Consider the following 18,715-nt stretch of genomic DNA (forward strand, 5'->3'; position numbering starts at 1 on the left):
CTCTACCCCCTCTCTCTATCTCCCTACCCCTCTTTCTCTCTACCCTTCTCTCTACCCCCTTTCTCGCTCTACCCCCTCTCTCTCTATCCCCCCTCTCTACCCCCCCTCTCTCTCTCTACCCCCTCTCTCTCTACCCCCCCTATCTCTCTACCCCCACTCTCTCTCTACCCCCTCTCTCTACCCTCTCTCTCTCTACACCCACTCTCTCTCTACCCCCTCTCTCTACCCTCTCTCTCTCTACCCCCTCTCTCTCTACCCGCTCTCTCTTCTCTGATATTCATTGTTTTCTTTCTTTCATCTTTCTTTTTCTCTCACTGCTTTTGACCCCTCCCTCTCCCCGACCCACATCCACTTTCACGTCCACCTTTCTTCCACCCCGTCCCTTGCTCTTTCTCTTCCTCTCTCACTCTCTTTCATTTCGGTTGACTTGGCCTCTTCTTTTCTTTTGTATTAGTCAATGCATTGGTTCAAATGTCAAGAACAACCCCTGCTGGCTTACCTCCGTCCAGTTCTTTGATCAGTTTACTGGAGCTCTTCTCTGTCTTTTCCACTCTCTGGCGCTCGCTAGCCAACATTAACAACGGTCTGCTCTAATTTCTAGCTAGTCTTCTGAGTCTGGGTAGAAAAGCTGTGCGTGGCCACCAGTGGCCCGCTTGTCAGAGAGTTGAGACAAAATGGTGGCCAACAGGGCTTTGTTCAATAATACTGGCCTGTGTCTGTATGTCTGCGTTCGTCTTCGTACCTTCCTCATATAGCTGTGTGACAGAAGGGATGTACACTACCAGTCAAAAGTTTGGACACACCAACTCATTCAAGGTTTTTTCTTTATTTTTACTATTTTCTACATGTAAAATAATAATGAAGACATCAAAACTATTAAACATATGAAATCATGTAGTACCAAAAAAGGGTTAAACAAATCAAAATATATTTTATATTTGCGATTCTTAGCCAAACTTTTCCTTGATGACAGTTTTGCACACTCTTGGCATTCTCACAACCAGCTTCATGAGGAATGCTTTTCCAACAGTTTTGAAGGAGTTCCCACATATGCTGAGCACTTGTTGGCTGCTTTTCCTTCACTCTGCGGTCCAACTCATCTCAAACCATCTCAATTGGGTTGAGGTCGGGTGATTGTGGAGGCCAGGTCATCTGATGCAGCACTCCATCACTCTCCTTGGTCAAATATGTGTTTTGGGTCATTGTCCTGTTGAAAAACAAATGATAGTCCCACTAAGCGCAAACCAGATAGGATGGCGTGTCGCTGTAGAATGCTAAATAAATTCTAAATAAATCACTGACAGTGTCACCAGCAAAGCACCATCACACCACCTCCTCCATGCTTCATGTGGGAACCACACGTAGAGAGATCATCCATTCACCTACTCTGCGTCTCACAAAGACATGGCGGTTGGAACCAAAAATCTCATATTTGGACTCATCAGACCAAAGGACAGATTTCCACCTGTTTAATGTCCATTGATTGTGTTTCTTGACCAAAGCAAGTCTCTTATTGTTATTGGTGTCCTTTAGTAGTAGTTTCTTTGCAGCAATTCAACCATGAAGGCCTGATTCACGCAGTCTCCTCTGAACAGTTGATGTTGAGATGTGTCTGTTACTTGAACTCAGTGAAGCATTTATTTGGGCTGTAATCTGAGGCTGGTAACTCTAATGAACTTATCCTCTGCAGCAGAGGTGACTCTGTGTCTTCCTTTCCTATGGCACGACGGACAGTTTCATCATATTGCTTGATGGTTTTTGCGAACTTCACTTTAAGAATCATTCAAAGTTCTTGAAATTGTGTGTTAAAGTAATGATGGACTGTAATTTATTTTTGCTTATTTGAGCTGTTCTTGACATAATATGGACTTGGTCTTTTACCAAATAGGGATCTCTTCTGTATACCAACCCTACCTTGTCACAACACAACTGATTGGCTCAAAATCATTATGAATGAAAGAAATTCCACAAATTAACTTTTAACAAGGCACATCTGTTAATTTAAGTGCATTCCAGGTGACTACCTCATTTAGCTGGTTGAGAGAATGCCAAGAGTATGCAATTCTGTCATCAAGGCAAAGGATGGCTACTTTGAATAATCTAAATTAAAAAATATATTTTGATTTGTTTAATGCTTTTTTTGGTTACTACATGATTCCACATGTGTTATTTCATAGTTTCGAAGTCTATTATTCTACAATGTAGAAAATAGTAAAATAATAATGAACCCTTGAATGAGTAGGTGTGTCCAAACTTTTGACTGGCACTGTATATTAAGGGGATAGTTTCCCGTACACAGATTAAGCCTAGTCCTGGAATTAAAAAGCAATCTCGATATCCATTGAAAATTATTTTTTAGTCCAGGCTTAATTTGTGTCTGGGAAACTGTCCCAATGTGTTTTCCACATCAATATATATATTTTGTAAATTAACATAGAACTGGACACATCATGGAGAGTAGTGCAGAGCAAAATGAAGGGTGAAAATACCGCCATTCTATGTTCAACAGGACATGGTGAACGTAACTCATTTTCTAAAATATACATTTTTTGTTCTATTCTTCTCTGAAGGTATATTTACGAGCTGTGTCCCTTCAGTCAAGTAACACAGAAGAGTGCTTCAGGAGAAGTGGTGTCCTTAGGGTGAGTACCTCGTTCACCGGTGTTACCACAGTTTAAACCTGTACCGGTTTCCACCTCGTGACGCCATGGCTTTTTGGAGGACTCTTGGAATGTTCCTCTTTAAAAGCACTGGCTAACCGCAATTAAGTCCTATTTTTTTTAAAAGGCTATACGTGTGTAAATGAATCTCTTTCACCTTCTCGACAAAGGAATGAATATATATTCGACAATGTGCTATATTGTTTTGGGGGGGGATGTGTTGTTCTCACTTCAGACTCACACGATAGTTTCCCACAGCATACGAACGCTCTCATTGGACAAGCACGTATTAGCGTTGGCCTTGAGTTATGTAGCTAACTCTGTTTATGTCACCTCTCTCTCTATCATGTGTAAACTGTTTATTTCACCTCTCTCTCTATCATGTGTAAACTGTTTATGTCACCTCTCTCTCTATCATGTGTAAACTGTTTATGTCACCTCTCTCTCTATCATGTGTAAACTGTTTATTTCACCTCTCTCTCTATCATGTGTAAACTGTTCATGTCACCTCTCTCTCTATCATGTGTAAACTGTTTATTTCACCTCTCTCTCTATCATGTGTAAACTGTTCATGTCACCTCTCTCTCTATCATGTGTAAACTGTTTATTTCACCTCTCTCTCTATCATGTGTAAACTGTTTATTTCACCTCTCTCTCTATCATGTGTAAACTGTTTATGTCACCTCTCTCTCTATCATGTGTAAACTGTTTATGTCACCTCTCTCTCTATCATGTGTAAACTGTTTATGTCACCTCTCTATCATGTGTAAACTGTTTATGTCACCTCTCTCTCTATCATGTGTAAACTGTTCATGTCACCTCTCTCTCTATCATGTGTAAACTGTTTATGTCACCTCTCTCTCTATCATGTGTAAACTGTCTATGTCACCTCTCTATCATGTGTAAACTGTTTATGTCACCTCTCTATCATGTGTAAACTGTTTATGTCACCTCTCTATCATGTGTAAACTGTTTATGTCACCTCTCTATCATGTGTAAACTGTTTATGTCACCTCTCTATCATGTGTAAACTGTTTATGTCACCTCTCTATCATGTGTAAACTGTTTATGTCACCTCTCTATCATGTGTAAACTGTTTATGTCACCTCTCTCTCTATCATGTGTAAACTGTTTATGTCACCTCTCTATCATGTGTAAACTGTTTATGTCACCTCTCTATCATGTGTAAACTGTTTATGTCCTCTCTCTCTCTATCATGTGTAAACTGTTTATGTCACCTCTCTCTCTATCATGTGTAAACTGTTTATGTCACCTCTCTCTCTATCATGTGTAAACTGTTTATGTCATCTCTCTCTATCATGTGTAAACTGTTTATGTCACCTCTCTATCATGTGTAAACTGTTTATGTCACCTCTCTCTCTATCATGTGTAAACTGTTTATGTCACCTCTCTATCATGTGTAAACTGTTTATGTCACCTCTCTATCATGTGTAAACTGTTTATGTCACCTCTCTATCATGTGTAAACTGTTTGTCACCTCTCTATCATGTGTAAACTGTTTATGTCACCTCTCTATCATGTGTAAACTGTTTATGTCACCTCTCTATCATGTGTAAACTGTTTATGTCCTCTCTCTCTCTATCATGTGTAAACTGTTTATGTCACCTCTCTCTCTATCATGTGTAAACTGTTTATGTCACCTCTCTCTCTATCATGTGTAAACTGTTTATGTCATCTCTCTCTATCATGTGTAAACTGTTCATGTCACCTCTCTCTCTATCATGTGTAAACTGTTTATGTCACCTCTCTCTCTATCATGTGTAAACTGTCTACCTTTGTTTATTTCACCTCTCTCTCTATCATGTGTAAACTGTTCATGTCACCTCTCTCTCTATCATGTGTAAACTGTTTATTTCACCTCTCTCTCTATCATGTGTAAACTGTTTATGTCACCTCTCTCTATATCATGTGTAAACTGTTTATGTCACCTCTCTATCATGTGTAAACTGTTTATGTCACCTCTCTCTCTATCATGTGTAAACTGTTTATGTCACCTCTCTCTATCATGTGTAAACTGTTCATGTCACCTCTCTCTCTATCATGTGTAAACTGTTCATGTCACCTCTCTCTCTATCATGTGTAAACTGTTTATGTCACCTCTCTATCATGTGTAAACTGTTTATGTCACCTCTCTCTCTATCATGTGTAAACTGTTTATGTCACCTCTCTCTCTATCATGTGTAAACTGTTCATGTCACCTCTCTCTCTATCATGTGTAAACTGTTTATGTCACCTCTCTCTCTATCATGTGTAAACTGTCTACCTCTGTTTATTTCACCTGAAGGAAGTAGGTTGTCATTTCTACATTAGAAATGACCTTGAATGTTTCTTGATACATATTCTGCCGCCAGTCCCAAAACTACTTCATCATTGTTATGATGTTGCGTGTGGACTAAGACCCATATTTCTGCCCCGATATCGATATTTTTTATTGTTCTTCAACATTTGTTAGGCTACATGTGACCTTTAATCAATTGCTAACAAATCTCTATTATGGTTAACTTACCTTTTGATCAATTGCAAAAAAAAGGGGGGGGGGGGTGGACTTCATATACTGGACTGGGTTGAATTTATTCTGCTGTGACGGGGTTTCCATTTCATCTGAAGGGTTAAAGTATGGCCTTTTAGTTTCTCCCAAGGGATTGGATCTAGGATTGGATCTGTGATAAGGGGATCTGTGATAAGGGGATCTAGGATTGGATCTGTGATAAGGGGATCTGGGATAAGGGGATCTGGGATTGGATCTGTGATAAGGGGATCTGGGATAAGGGGATCTAGGATTGGATCTGTGATAAGGGGATCTGGGATAAGGGGATCTAGGATTGGATCTGTGATAAGGGGATCTGGGATAAGGGGATCTAGGATTGGATCTGTGATAAGGGGATCTGGGATAAGGGGATCTAGGATTGGATCTGTGATAAGGGGATCTAGGATTGGATCTGTGATAAGGGGATCTGGGATAAGGGGATCTGGGATTGGATCTGTGATAAGGGGATCTGTGATAAGGGGATCTGGGATAAGGGGATCTGTGATAAGGAGATCTATGATTGGATCTGTGATAAGGGGATCTGGGATTGGATCTGTGATAAGGGGATCTGGGATTGGATCTGTGATAAGGGGATCTGGGATAAGGGGATCTGTGATTGGATCTGTGATAAGGGGATCTGTGATTGGATCTGTGATAAGGGGATCTGTGATTGGATCTGTGATAAGGGGATCTGTGATTGGATCTGTGATAAGGGGATCTGGGATTGGATCTGTGATAAGGGGATCTGGGATTGGATCTAAGATAAAGGGATCTATGATTGGATCTGTGATAAGGGGATCTGTGATAAGGGGATCTTTGATAAGGGGATCTGTGATAAGGGGATCTGTGATAAGGGGATCTGTGATAAGGGGATCAGGGATTGGATCTGTGATAAGGGGATCTGGGATTGGATCTGTCCACCGGTGGACATTGGTCTTGTATCAAGGTGTTACGGTATGAAAGGGGTATATTCACCTTGTATCAAGGTGTTTCGGTATGAAAGGGGTATATTCACCTTGTATCAAGGTGCTACGGTATGAAAGGGGTATAACTCAACCTAATGTGTAGAACTTTAATATCTCTTTTGTAGAATGTGTTATTATTTTGGAGTGTTGGCATGTTGTTGCAGAGAGTCGGTGTGAAGGCTGTGTATGTACCTGGGAAGCTATAGGAATGTGTTGTTATTTTGGAGTGTGGGCATGTTGTTGCAGAGAGTCGGTGTGAAGGCTGTGTATGTACCTGGGAAGCTATAGGAATGTGTTGTTATTTTGGAGTGTGGGCATGTTGTTGCAGAGAGTCGGTGTGAAGGCTGTGTATGTACCTGGGAAGCTATAGGAATGTGTTGTTATTTTGGAGTGTGGGCATGTTGTTGCAGAGAGTCGGTGTGAAGGCTGTGTATGTACCTGGGAAGCTATAGGAATGTGTTGTTATTTTGGAGTGTTGGCATGTTGTTGCAGAGAGTCGGTGTGAAGGCTGTGTATGTACCTGGGAAGCTATAGGAATGTGTTGTTATTTTGGAGTGTGGGCATGTTGTTGCAGAGAGTCGGTGTGAAGGCTGTGTATGTACCTGGGAAGCTATAGGAATGTGTTGTTATTTTGGAGTGTTGGCATGTTGTTGCAGAGAGTCGGTGTGAAGGCTGTGTATGTACCTGGGAAGCTATAGGAATGTGTTGTTATTTTGGAGTGTGGGCATGTTGTTGCAGAGAGTCGGTGTGAAGGCTGTGTATGTACCTGGGAAGCTATAGGAATGTGTTGTTATTTTGGAGTGTGGGCATGTTGTTGCAGAGAGTCGGTGTGAAGGCTGTGTATGTACCTGGGAAGCTATAGGAATGTGTTGTTATTTTGGAGTGTTGGCATGTTGTTGCAGAGAGTCGGTGTGAAGGCTGTGTATGTACCTGGGAAGCTATAGGAATGTGTTGTTATTTTGGAGTGTGGGCATGTTGTTGCAGAGAGTCGGTGTGAAGGCTGTGTATGTACCTGGGAAGCTATAGGAATGTGTTGTTATTTTGGAGTGTGGGCATGTTGTTGCAGAGAGTCGGTGTGAAGGCTGTGTATGTACCTGGGAAGCTATAGGAACCTGCAGAAAGGCGTAGATCCATCAGTTCTAACACATGTCCTTTCCACCCGCCCCGTGGGATATCTTCTATTTTTCTCCCCTGCGCGATCACATTATGCTCCCGTCTTGTTGCCTCAGTTACTGTCAAACTTATATTTATCTCCTTATCACCGTTTTGCTGGTGTCAGGAGATTTGAGGTGTTGATTATGGGATGTCGCTCCGCTGTCCTCTCTCTCATTATCCTTAACCGGCAGCCATCAGACACTTTATAGGGTACAATTACTGCAATGCTGTTCTATTGACATTACACTTCTCTTTCAAAACTTTTCATGTGCTTTTATGATTGACTTAAACTCCTCCCGAGACTCCATTTTTGACGCCATTTGTGCTGTGGGCCACAAATGTTAAATACTTGTTTTGGAGCATCGACAACGAACAGGAATTAAATTATCAGATTTTTTTTTTTTTGCATTTAAGTGTCAAAACATTTTCCGTTTCAATAAAAGGATGTTATTAGATGCTGGTGGCAGCTGTATTTCTCTGTTTAGAGTTGGGAGGGAAACATGATGTGGTAGCTGTATCTATGAAAGAACCAATATGTTACCTGACTCTGTGTAGACATCATGTGTAAAGGAGATGTGTTACCTGACTCTGTGTAGACATCATGTGTAAAGGAGATGTGTTACCTGACTCTGTGTAGACATCATGTGTAAAGGAGATGTGTTAACTGACTCTGTGTAGACATCATGTGTAAAGGAGACGTGTTACCTGACTCTGTGTAGACATCATGTGTAAAGGAGATGTGTTACCTGACTCTGTGTAGACATCATGTGTAAAGGAGATGTGTTACCTGACTCTGTGTAGACATCATGTGTAAAGGAGACATGTTAACTGACTCTGTAGACATCATGTGTAAAGGAGACATGTTAACTGACTCTGTAGACATCATGTGTAAAGGAGACGTGTTAACTGACTCTGTAGACATCATGTGTAAAGGAGACGTGTTAACTGACTCTGTAGACATCATGTGTAAAGGATGTCTACACTAAAAAACGATCAAATCCATCAAAATAGAGTGCTACTGGTTTTAACTAACTAGTGGAACCAAAAGAGAGGTGTTACTGGTTTTAACTAACTAGTGGAACCAAAAGAGAGGTGTTACTGGTTTTAACTAACTAGTGGAACCAAAAGAGAGGTGTTACTGGTTTTAACTAACTAGTGGAACCAAAAGAGAGGTGTTACTGGTTTTAACTAACTAGTGGAACCAAAAGAGAGGTGCTACTGGTTTTAACTAACTAGTGGAACCAAAAGAGAGGTGCTACTGGTTTTAACTAACTAGTGGAACCAAAAGAGAGGTGTTACTGGTTTTAACTAACGAGTTAAATGACTTGTTGAATAAAGTGCTGAAGAAGAGGAGTAGCATTATAACAGCTACAGACTCAGGGGCTTCACCTTAAGTGTCCTGCAGCCAGACCATGTTGTGAGGTCCAGCAGGACACCACAAGGGAGCTCTAGGGTAACGGTGTAAGAGACACACTGGGTATCTCTAGTTTGTCCTTCGTCAGACAAAAAAGTGTCGAATCCCTGCTTTCAAGCTAAGAATTAATTTCAAGTAATTAGTCTGAAACCCTATCCCCGGGACTCAGCGAGTGTGACTCACCCGTGAGGGTGTTGTCCGGTCAACTAGAAAGGGAGGACCAGCCGATAGCAGGATTGTCTGACTATGACACACTTATAAAAGTACTATAACCCAGTGGTTGAACGTATCCTGTGTAAACTAGCGCAGAGCGGTCTATAAATACATATTGGATTGCTCGTTGGGGTTGTGAACAAAAATAGCCCCCGCTGACACATAGTATACCGTGTCACAAACTACCCGTGAAGTGTTAACAGTAGGAAGGAGTGAGCTAACATCTGTGGCTAGCAGAGATGGACCAGGAGGGAGCTAACCTCTGTAGCTAGCAGAGATGGACCAGGAGGGAGCTAACCTCTGTGGCTAGCAGAGATGGACCAGGAGGGAGCTAACCTCTGTGGCTAGCAGAGATGGACCAGGAGGGAGCTAACCTCTGTGGCTAGCAGAGATGGACCAGGAGGGAGCTAACCTCTGTGGCTAGCAGAGATGGACCAGGAGGGAGCTAACCTCTGTGGCTAGCAGAGATGGACCAGGAGGGAGCTAACCTCTGTGGCTAGCAGAGATGGACCAGGAGGGAGCTAACCTCTGTGGCTAGCAGAGATGGACCAGGAGGGAGCTAACCTCTGTGGCTAGCAGAGATGGACCAGGAGGGAGCTAACCTCTGTGGCTAGCGGATATGGACCAGGAGGGAGTTAACCTCTGTGGCTAGCAGAGATGGACCAGGAGGGAGCTAACCTCTGTGGCTAGCAGAGATGGACCAGGAGTGAGCTAACCTCTGTGGCTAGCAGAGATGGACCAGGAGGGGTGGCCTGGTTGATAAAGGGGAGCCCAGGGGTTCACTGCTAACTCAGCCTCGGGCAGGAAGACAGGGAGGTCCCCTCACCCGGGACAAAAGCTCATACCGCGGGATAATCCAGAGCTACGGCGCTGGTGGGACTTGACCCAACCTGTGTGGTCAAGAGAAGATCCACAGGCAAAGACTACCTGCGCGTTAGTGAACCTAGTACGTCTGTCTGGGAGGAGGCCCGTACTAGTCTCCTTATGAAGTCAAATCATTGGAATGACTTCCTGTTCTCTTTTCTCCGCTTCCTCACTGCCCACTCACATGTTTTACCGTGTCCTCGTTGAGGAAAAGGGGACAGCATGCGAGCTCTGACTAATTCCACCCAGAGTCTACGTTTGACTGTCAAACAGTATCAGGGCAGAACGGAGCTGTCTGCAGCTGTCTCCTATACATGTGACTCAAGGTGAGGTCACAGTGTCCTCCGACTGCAGACTCCTTCTGGGCATACTGTGCCGGTCTGTCTCCCACAAGATGGCTGCCAGATGATACTTAGCTCACAGCCTTCAGACACCAAGTGAGGATAACAGCACTTTCATAACCTAGTCAGGGTTTTAACTAGGATACATACGTCTCTGCTTCAAAACCTTTTCATTACAGCGGTCTCCTCTCACTGATCACCTTGACGACGGAAAAGGGGGTGCTCGTGTGCCACCCGCTTTGGGAAAAAAAAACGAAAATGGCGTCCAACAAAATATCTCCAATGTTAGAAAAGCCAACCAAGCTAAGAAGTTATTTAATATTTCAATTGGTTAACGGAAACTAAATGGTCACTTTGGACACAGCTGAGTATAAGTCACACAGACAGACCCACACGGTAATGGGATTTGCTGGGGTGGGCAGGTGGCGCTACACTGGAAGATGTAGACCACATGTTTCCAGGGAGAGAGCGGTGTACTGTGGTACGGTGTGGTGTGGTGGTGGGGGTTGGAGGGGAAACATGAATCATTGCCAGCGTGCAGGGAATGAAGTTCATTTTTTATCCAGACAGACCATCACTCAGCCCTTGCAGGATATGGCTGGGCCCCCTGATATCAATCTGCATGGAGACATCCTCCTCTCCCCAGAGTCAGGTAGGAGGAGAGAGGAGGAGAGAGAGGGGGGGGGGGGGGGGGGGGGAGAGCTTTGATTTAAACGGCAGCATTTATCACACCTGCTTCAGCATCCTAAAGGACAGGGAGAGAGGGAGAGAGAGAGATAGCAAGAGAGAGAGAGGGGGGGAGAGGGGGAGAGAGAGAGAGAGAGAGAGATAGCAAGAGAGAGGGGGGGTAGGGAGAGAGGGGGGGTGAGAGAGAGCGAGGGGGAGAGAGAGAGAGAGAGGGGGAGAGATATCCTGTCTAGGATCAGCGTGGCGCTAGCGGCACACCCCCCCCCCCCCCACTGAAAAACCAGTGCCGCGAAATTCAAAAAAAATATTTTTTTAAAATATTTAACTTTCACACATTAAAGTCCAATACAGCTAATGAAAGACACAGATCTTATGAATCCAGTCAACATTTCCGATTTTTAAAATGTTTTACAGGGAAGACACAATATGTAAAGATGTACATCTATTACCTAAAAACACATTAGCATAATCCACCATCTTTTATTTGTCCACCAACACCAGTAGCCATCACCAATTCGGCTAAACTAAGATATTTATAGCCCCTAACCAACAAAAAAACTCATTAGATGACAGTCTGATAACATATTTATGGTATGGGATAGGTTTTGTTAGAAAAAAGTGCATATTTCAGGTATATGGCATAGTTTACAATTGCACCCACCATCACAAATGGACTAGAATAATTACAATGAGCAACGTGTTTACCTAACTACTAATCATCAAACATTTCGTAAAAATACACAGCATACACGAATCGAAAGACACAGATCCTGTGAATACAGACAATATTTCAGATTTTCTAAGTGTCTTACAGCGAAAACACAATAAATCGTTATATTAGCTTAGCACATAGCAATTAGCAGCCCAGCATTGATTCTAGCCAAAGTGAGCGATAAAAGTCAACATCGCCAAAAGATATTAATTTTTTCACTAACCTTCTCAGAATTCTTCCGATGACACTCCTGTAACATCACATTACAACATGCATATACAGTTTGATCGAAAATGTTTATATTTAGCCACCAAAATCATGGTTAGACAATGTGAAATGTAGACAAGCTGGTAAAGAAAAAGTCCTTGCGCCACTTAGACAGTGATCTACTCTTATACATAAATACTCATAAACGTGACTAAAAAATATAGGGTGGACAGGGATTGATAGACAATTTAATTCTTAATACAATTGCGTTATTACATTTTTTAATTTATCCTTACTTTTCAATACAGTTTGCGCCAAGCGAAGCTACGTCAAAAAACATGGCGTCCTAAGCCACTAAAATGTTTCGACAGAAACACGATTTATCATAATAAAAATGTCCTACCTTGAGCTGTTCTTCCATCAGTATCTTGGGCAAAGGATCCTTTCTTGGGAGAAATCGTCTTTTGGTGGAAAGCTGTCCTCTTGCCATGTGGAAATGTCAACTACGTTCGGGATGAACTGAAAAGCGTGCCCAACTTTTCACATCGTTGCAAAAATAAATGTCCCAAAATCGCACTAAACGGATATAAATTGCTATAAAACGCTTTAAATTAACTACTTTATGATGTTTGTAACTCCTATAACGAGTGAAAAGATGACCGGAGAAATATAACAGGCTAAACTAACGCTTGGAACAGGAGAGGGTCGGTGTCTTCCACGCGCGTTACGCAGCTCCCAAAGAATGACTAGCTTCAGAGTTTTTTCATTTGTAGGGCCTGTGAACGCGCAATCGAGCCCGTTGGAATCGTCATCACGTAAAGGCATCCAGGGGAAGACGTAAGAAGTGTCCGTATAGTCATAGCAACGACAGTGCCCTTTTAACTGACTTCAGAAAAGTGGCCAACATTTCTCAAGTCTGACTCCATGTCAGGGAAATTGCTGTAGAATGGGCTCTGTTCCACTTAGAGACAAAATTTCAACTCCTATAGAAACTATAGACTGTTTTCTATCCAATAATAATAATAATATGCATATTGTACGATCAAGGATTTTGTGGGAAGCCGTTTAAAAAATTAGCCACATTAGCATAAATAGTCTAAACAGCGCCCCCATCCCCAACAGGATATAGCGAGAGGGAGGTAGGGAGAGAGGGAGAGGTAGAGAGAGAGGGAGAGAGAGGTAGAACATGCATGACTTGTCATGGGAAGGTGTGAAATTGTACTACTAGTCCAACTACGACACAAATAATGTTCTTTCCATTGCAGCCACAGCACCACCTCCATGACTAACAGTAGTAGCAGTACTAGATGGACGGGTGAGCGTAGGACTGCTGAAAGGCTTTCAACGGCAGCGCTAGTATCACTACTGGGATTACTGTGTAGCCTTAATGCATAACCAGAGCACCACCTCCATGACTAACAGTAGTAGCAGTACTAGATGGACGGGTGAGCGTAGGACTGCTGAAAGGCTTTCAACGGCAGCGCTAGTATCACTACTGGGATTACTATGTAGCCTTAATTCATCACATTTCCTTTATCAATCAAGGGGCTCGTTTGTACCGAGTGTACAAAACATTAAGAACACCTGCTCTTTCCATGACACAGACTGACCAGGTGAATCCAGGTGAAAGTTATAATCCCTTATTGATGTCACTTGTTAAATCCACTTCAATCAGTGTAGATGAAGGGGAGGAGACGTGTTAAAGAAGGATTTTTAAGCCTTGAGATATTTGAGACATGGATTGTGTATTTGTGCCAGGGTGAAGACAGAAGATTTAAGTGCCTTTGAACGGGGTCTGGTAGTAGGTGCCAGGAGCACCGGTTTGTGTCAAGAATCGCAACGCTGCTGGGTTTTTCACGCTCAACAGTTTCCCGTGTGTATCAAGCATGGTCCACCACCCAAAGGACATCCAGCCAACCTGGAGTCAACATGGACCAGCATCCCTGTGGAACACTTTAACACCTTGTAGAGTCCATGCCCTGATGAATTGAGGCTGTTCTGAGGGCAACTCAGTATTAGGAAGGTGTTTCTAGTGATGTCTGTCTTCGCTAGCCTTGCCTTATGCTAGCTGAATGTACAGTATTGTTTATTAAACCACTAGCAGCACAAATAGCTCTCAGTAACAATCCATTTAGTCTGAGGATGCTTTTCTTTGGCTGTGGCTCGTTCGTACAATATAGCCACCCCATATTGCCGTAATGTATAACCCAGGAAGAGAAATGCTCCACGTTGTCTACAGGTAACTGCCAAAATAAAGGAAACACCACGAGCTACCAGAACAGCTTCAATGCACCTTGGCATAGATTCCACACGTATCTGGAACTCTATTGGAGGGATGTGACACCAATTCTTCCACAAGAAATTCCCTAATTTTTTCTTCTTTTTTTTTTAACGTGGTGGAAAACGTCTCAAGGCGCTGCTCCAGGGTCTCCCATAAGTGACTGACACACACACACACACACACACACACACACACACACACACACACACACACACACACACACACACACACACACACACACACACACACACACACACAGACACACACACACACAGACACACACACACACACACACACACACACACACACACACACACACACACACACACACACACACACACACCCTTTAAACTCCTTATGTTCCTTTGAGGAGGACTCTTTCAAAGTCGCTGAGATCTCTTCTAGCCATGGTAGCCAAAATAATGAGCAACTGGTTATTTTTATACATGAGCCTAAGCATGATGGGATGTTAAATTGCTTAATTAACTCAGGAACCACACCTGTGTGGAAGCACCTGCTTTCAATATACTTTGTATCCCTCATTCACTCAAGTGTTTCCTTTATTTTGGCAGTTACCTGTCGATAAGATGCAACACATACCCGTCAATGTATTTCAACGGCTACATTTTCTATGCTAAGTGTTATTTTTTCACAGTGATCAGCACGTCTGTGTTCATGACAACGGAATAGAATAACAACACCATCAGCCATGATAATGGTAACAGAGCGGAGCAAAAACGCTCACACGGCGACAACACCGTCCTCCCCGTGACAGCGTCGTCCATCTTAATAATGTCCGGTACACACCGACGGGAGAGAGACACACCCTGTTAGGGAAATGGTAGTCAGTCACCTGAAACGAAGACAGACAGTACCTATTTGGGAGGGAAACATGATGTGGTAGCTGTACCTATCTGTTTCAGTTGAGAGGGAAACATGATGTGGTAGCTGTATCTACCTGTTTCAGTTGGGAGGGAAACATGATGTGGTAGCTGTATCTACCTGTTTCAGTTGGGAGGGAAACATGATGTGGTAGCTGTACCTATCTGTTTCAGTTGGGAGGGAAACATGATGTGGTAGCTGTACCTATCTGTTTCAGTTGGGAGGGAAACATGATGTGGTAGCTGTACCTATCTGTTTCAGTTGGGAGGGAAACATGATGTGGTAGCTGTACCTATCTGTTTCAGTTGGGAGGGAAACATGATGTGGTAGCTGTACCTATCTGTTTCAGTTGGGAGGGAAACATGATGTGGTAGCTGTACCTATCTGTTTCAGTTGGGAGGGAAACATGATGTGGTAGCTGTACCTATCTGTTTCAGTTGAGAGGGAAACATAATGTGGTAGCTGTATCTACCTGTTTCAGTTGGGAGGGAAACATGATGTGGTAGCTGTATCTACCTGTTTCAGTTGAGAGGGAAACATGATGTGGTAGCTGTACCTATCTGTTTCAGTTGGGAGGGAAACATGATGTGGTAGCTGTACCTATCTGTTTCAGTTGGGAGGGAAACATGATGTGGTAGCTGTATCTACCTGTTTCAGTTGGGAGGGAAACATGATGTGGTAGCTGTACCTATCTGTTTCAGTTGGGAGGGAAACATGATGTGGTAGCTGTACACGGCAAGACTTCTAGCTGGCTGGCTGAAGCCAATGACTCACGGAAGCGTTTTGCGTGGAGTAATTAGCTGTGTTGAAGAAGCCATTTGCTCTGTAGCCGCTAACAACCACAGAACACTTTACCTGCATGGGCCATAATAACCTTTCGCCATGAGCAGAAGAGCAGCTAAAATATTCATATATTCCATTCTGGAGTTTGCTTTGGATAAACACAGGGAAAATGGATCTACATACGCTGATATGGAACAGTGGGTGGGCCTAAACATAGCTCTAAGGACACTGAACTAAAAAAGACCTAAATACTGTACAGTACATTGAAGTAGCGACAACAAAACTAATTCATTCATGAAGTCCTGAAAAACTGTTTCCCGTGACAATCTAACAATTCAAATATGTTGACGTTTCAAAAGTAGGACATAACAGACATCGTTCAACATCATAGTCCGGACAAAACAGACATCATTCAACATCATAGTAGGACAAAACAGACATCATTCAACATCATAGTCCTGGACAAAACAGACATCATTCAACATCATAGTCCTGGACAAAACAGACATCATTCAACATCATAGTCCTGGACAAAACAGACATCATTCAACATCATAGTCCTGGACAAAACAGACATCATTCAACATCATAGTAGGACATAACAGACATCATTCAACATCATAGTAGGACATAACAGACATCATTCAACATCATAGTAGGACATAACTGACATCATTCAACATCATAGTACGACATAACAGACATCATTCAACATCATAGTCCTGGACAAAACAGACATCATTCAACATCATAGTAGGACAAAACAGACATCATTCAACATCATAGTAGGACAAAACAGACATCATTCAACATCATAGTAGGACAAAACAGACATCATTCAACATCATAGTAGGACATAACATGTCCAGACAAATCAAAGATCTAAATACATTGATGTCCAGTAGCATGGTGGGACTACTGGCTGGACTAGCGCCTCTTATCCCTTAGCTGTATCAGTCTCTGTTGTCTCTCTGACTGGGGGAGGGGGGCACTTACACAGGGCTGAAAGAGAGGCAGGGGTCGGCAGGTCACAGAGCCGGGGCTCTGGGGAAATCAGGTGGCCACGCGCCTGGGTTCACAGGGTCGCAGTGTGCCGCCACATCGGGTTCAAGGAGCCTCCCCCATGGGCGCGGGTTCAAAACCCTCTCTGCAGACGCTGTGTCATCGCTCACAGCAAATCAGGGGACAGAACAAGAGGCTTTGGAATTGCGACCAGGCCGGAGAGCAGCTTGCCCGTTCACCAATTAACCTTGGGAGCCCACAATGTTGCCCAGTCCTTTCTTGGATCATGTCCAATATCTCACTAGAAAGATGACGAGTAAGCGGCCCGTACGATGCAGAACACTATAGTGAACTATTAACAAAATATATACAAAGAAATACATATAGCAGATCAGCCTATAAAAGGTCCTGCTGTTAACTATAGCCTGATCTGGTTAACTGTATGGTTAACTATAGGATGATCTGGTTAACTATATGGTTAACTATAGGATGATCTGGTTAACTATATGGTTAACTACAGGCTGATCTGGTTAACTACAGGATGATCTGGTTAACTATGTGGTTAACTATAGGATGATCTGGTTAACTATAGGCTGGTCTGGTTAACTATCTGGTTAACTATAGGCTGATCTGGTTAACTATATGGTTAACTATAGGATGATCTGGTTAACTATAGGCTGATCTGGTTAACTATATGGTTAACTACAGGCTGATCTGGTTAACTATATGGTTAACTATAGGATGATCTGGTTAACTATATGGTTAACTACAGGCTGATCTGGTTAACTATATGGTTAACTACAGGCTGATCTGGTTAACTGTATGGTTAACTATAGGATGATCTGGTTAACTATATGGTTAACTATAGGATGATCTGGTTAACTGTATGGTTAACTACAGGCTGGTCTGGTTAACTATATGGTTAACTACAGGCTGATCTGGTTAACTATAGGCTGGTCTGGTTAACTATCTGGTTAACTGTAGGCTGGTCTGGTTAACTACAGGCTGGTCTGGTTAACTATAAGCTGGTCTGGTTAACTATCTGGTTAACTGTAGGCTGGTCTGGTTAACTACAGGCTGGTCTGGTTAACTATAAGCTGGTCTGGTTAACTACCTGGTGAACTGTTGGCTGGTCTGGTTAACTATAAGCTGATCTGGTTAACTATAAGCTGATCTGGTTAACTACCTGGTTAATTATAGGCTAATCTTGTTAACTACCTGGTTAACCGTAAACTGATCTGGTTAACTATATGGTTAACTATCTGGTTAACTAAAGGCTGATCTGGTTAATTATATGCTGATCTGGTTAACTGTAGGCTGATCTGGTTAACTGTAGGCTGATCTGGTTAACTGTAGGCTGATCTGGTTAACTATATGCTGATCTGGTTAACTATATGCTGGTCTGGTTAACTATATGCTGATCTGGTTAACTGTATGCTGATCTGGTTAACTATATGCTGATCTGGTTAACTGTAGGCTGATCTGGTTAACTGTAGGCTGATCTGGTTAACTGTAGGCTGATCTGGTTAACTATATGCTGGTCTGGTTAACTATATGCTGATCTGGTTAACTATATGCTGATCTGGTTAACTATATGCTGGTCTGGTTAACTGTATGCTGATCTGGTTAACTGTATGCTGATCTGGTTAACTATATGCTGATCTGGTTAACTGTAGGCTGATCTTGTTAACTGTAGGCTGATCTGGTTAACTGTAGGCTGATCTGGTTAACTGTAGGCTGATCTGGTTAACTGTAGGCTGATCTGGTTAACTCTGGTTAACTGTAGGCTGATCTGGTTAACTGTAGTCTGATCTGGTTAACTGTAGTCTGATCTGGTTAACTGTAGGCTGATCTGGTTAACTGTAGGCTGATCTGGTTAACTGTAGGCTGATCTGGTTAACTACTTGGTTAAGGATATGGTTAACTGTAGGCTGATCTAGTTAACTGTAGGCTGATCTGGTTAACTCTAGGCTGATTTGGTTAACTACTTGGTTAAGGATA

At 42.7% G+C, this 18,715-nt stretch overlaps 1 protein-coding gene across 3 annotated transcripts in view; it reads left to right on the top strand.

The window, feature by feature from the left end:
- LOC129865935 (glucosidase 2 subunit beta-like) overlaps nucleotides 1-18,715 on the top strand; it is a 316,514-nt gene that overhangs the window by 238,755 nt on the left and 59,044 nt on the right. For all 3 annotated transcript variants that reach the window (XM_055939023.1, XM_055939021.1, XM_055939024.1), the window contains one exon: nucleotides 2,571-2,642. In XM_055939023.1, coding sequence (XP_055794998.1) covers nucleotides 2,571-2,642 — 72 coding nt within the window. The remainder of the gene's footprint in view (nucleotides 1-2,570; nucleotides 2,643-18,715) is intronic.

The sequence above is a fragment of the Salvelinus fontinalis genome, chromosome 11 (genome assembly GCF_029448725.1).
Source record: "Salvelinus fontinalis isolate EN_2023a chromosome 11, ASM2944872v1, whole genome shotgun sequence".
Lineage (NCBI taxonomy): Eukaryota > Metazoa > Chordata > Actinopteri > Salmoniformes > Salmonidae > Salvelinus > Salvelinus fontinalis.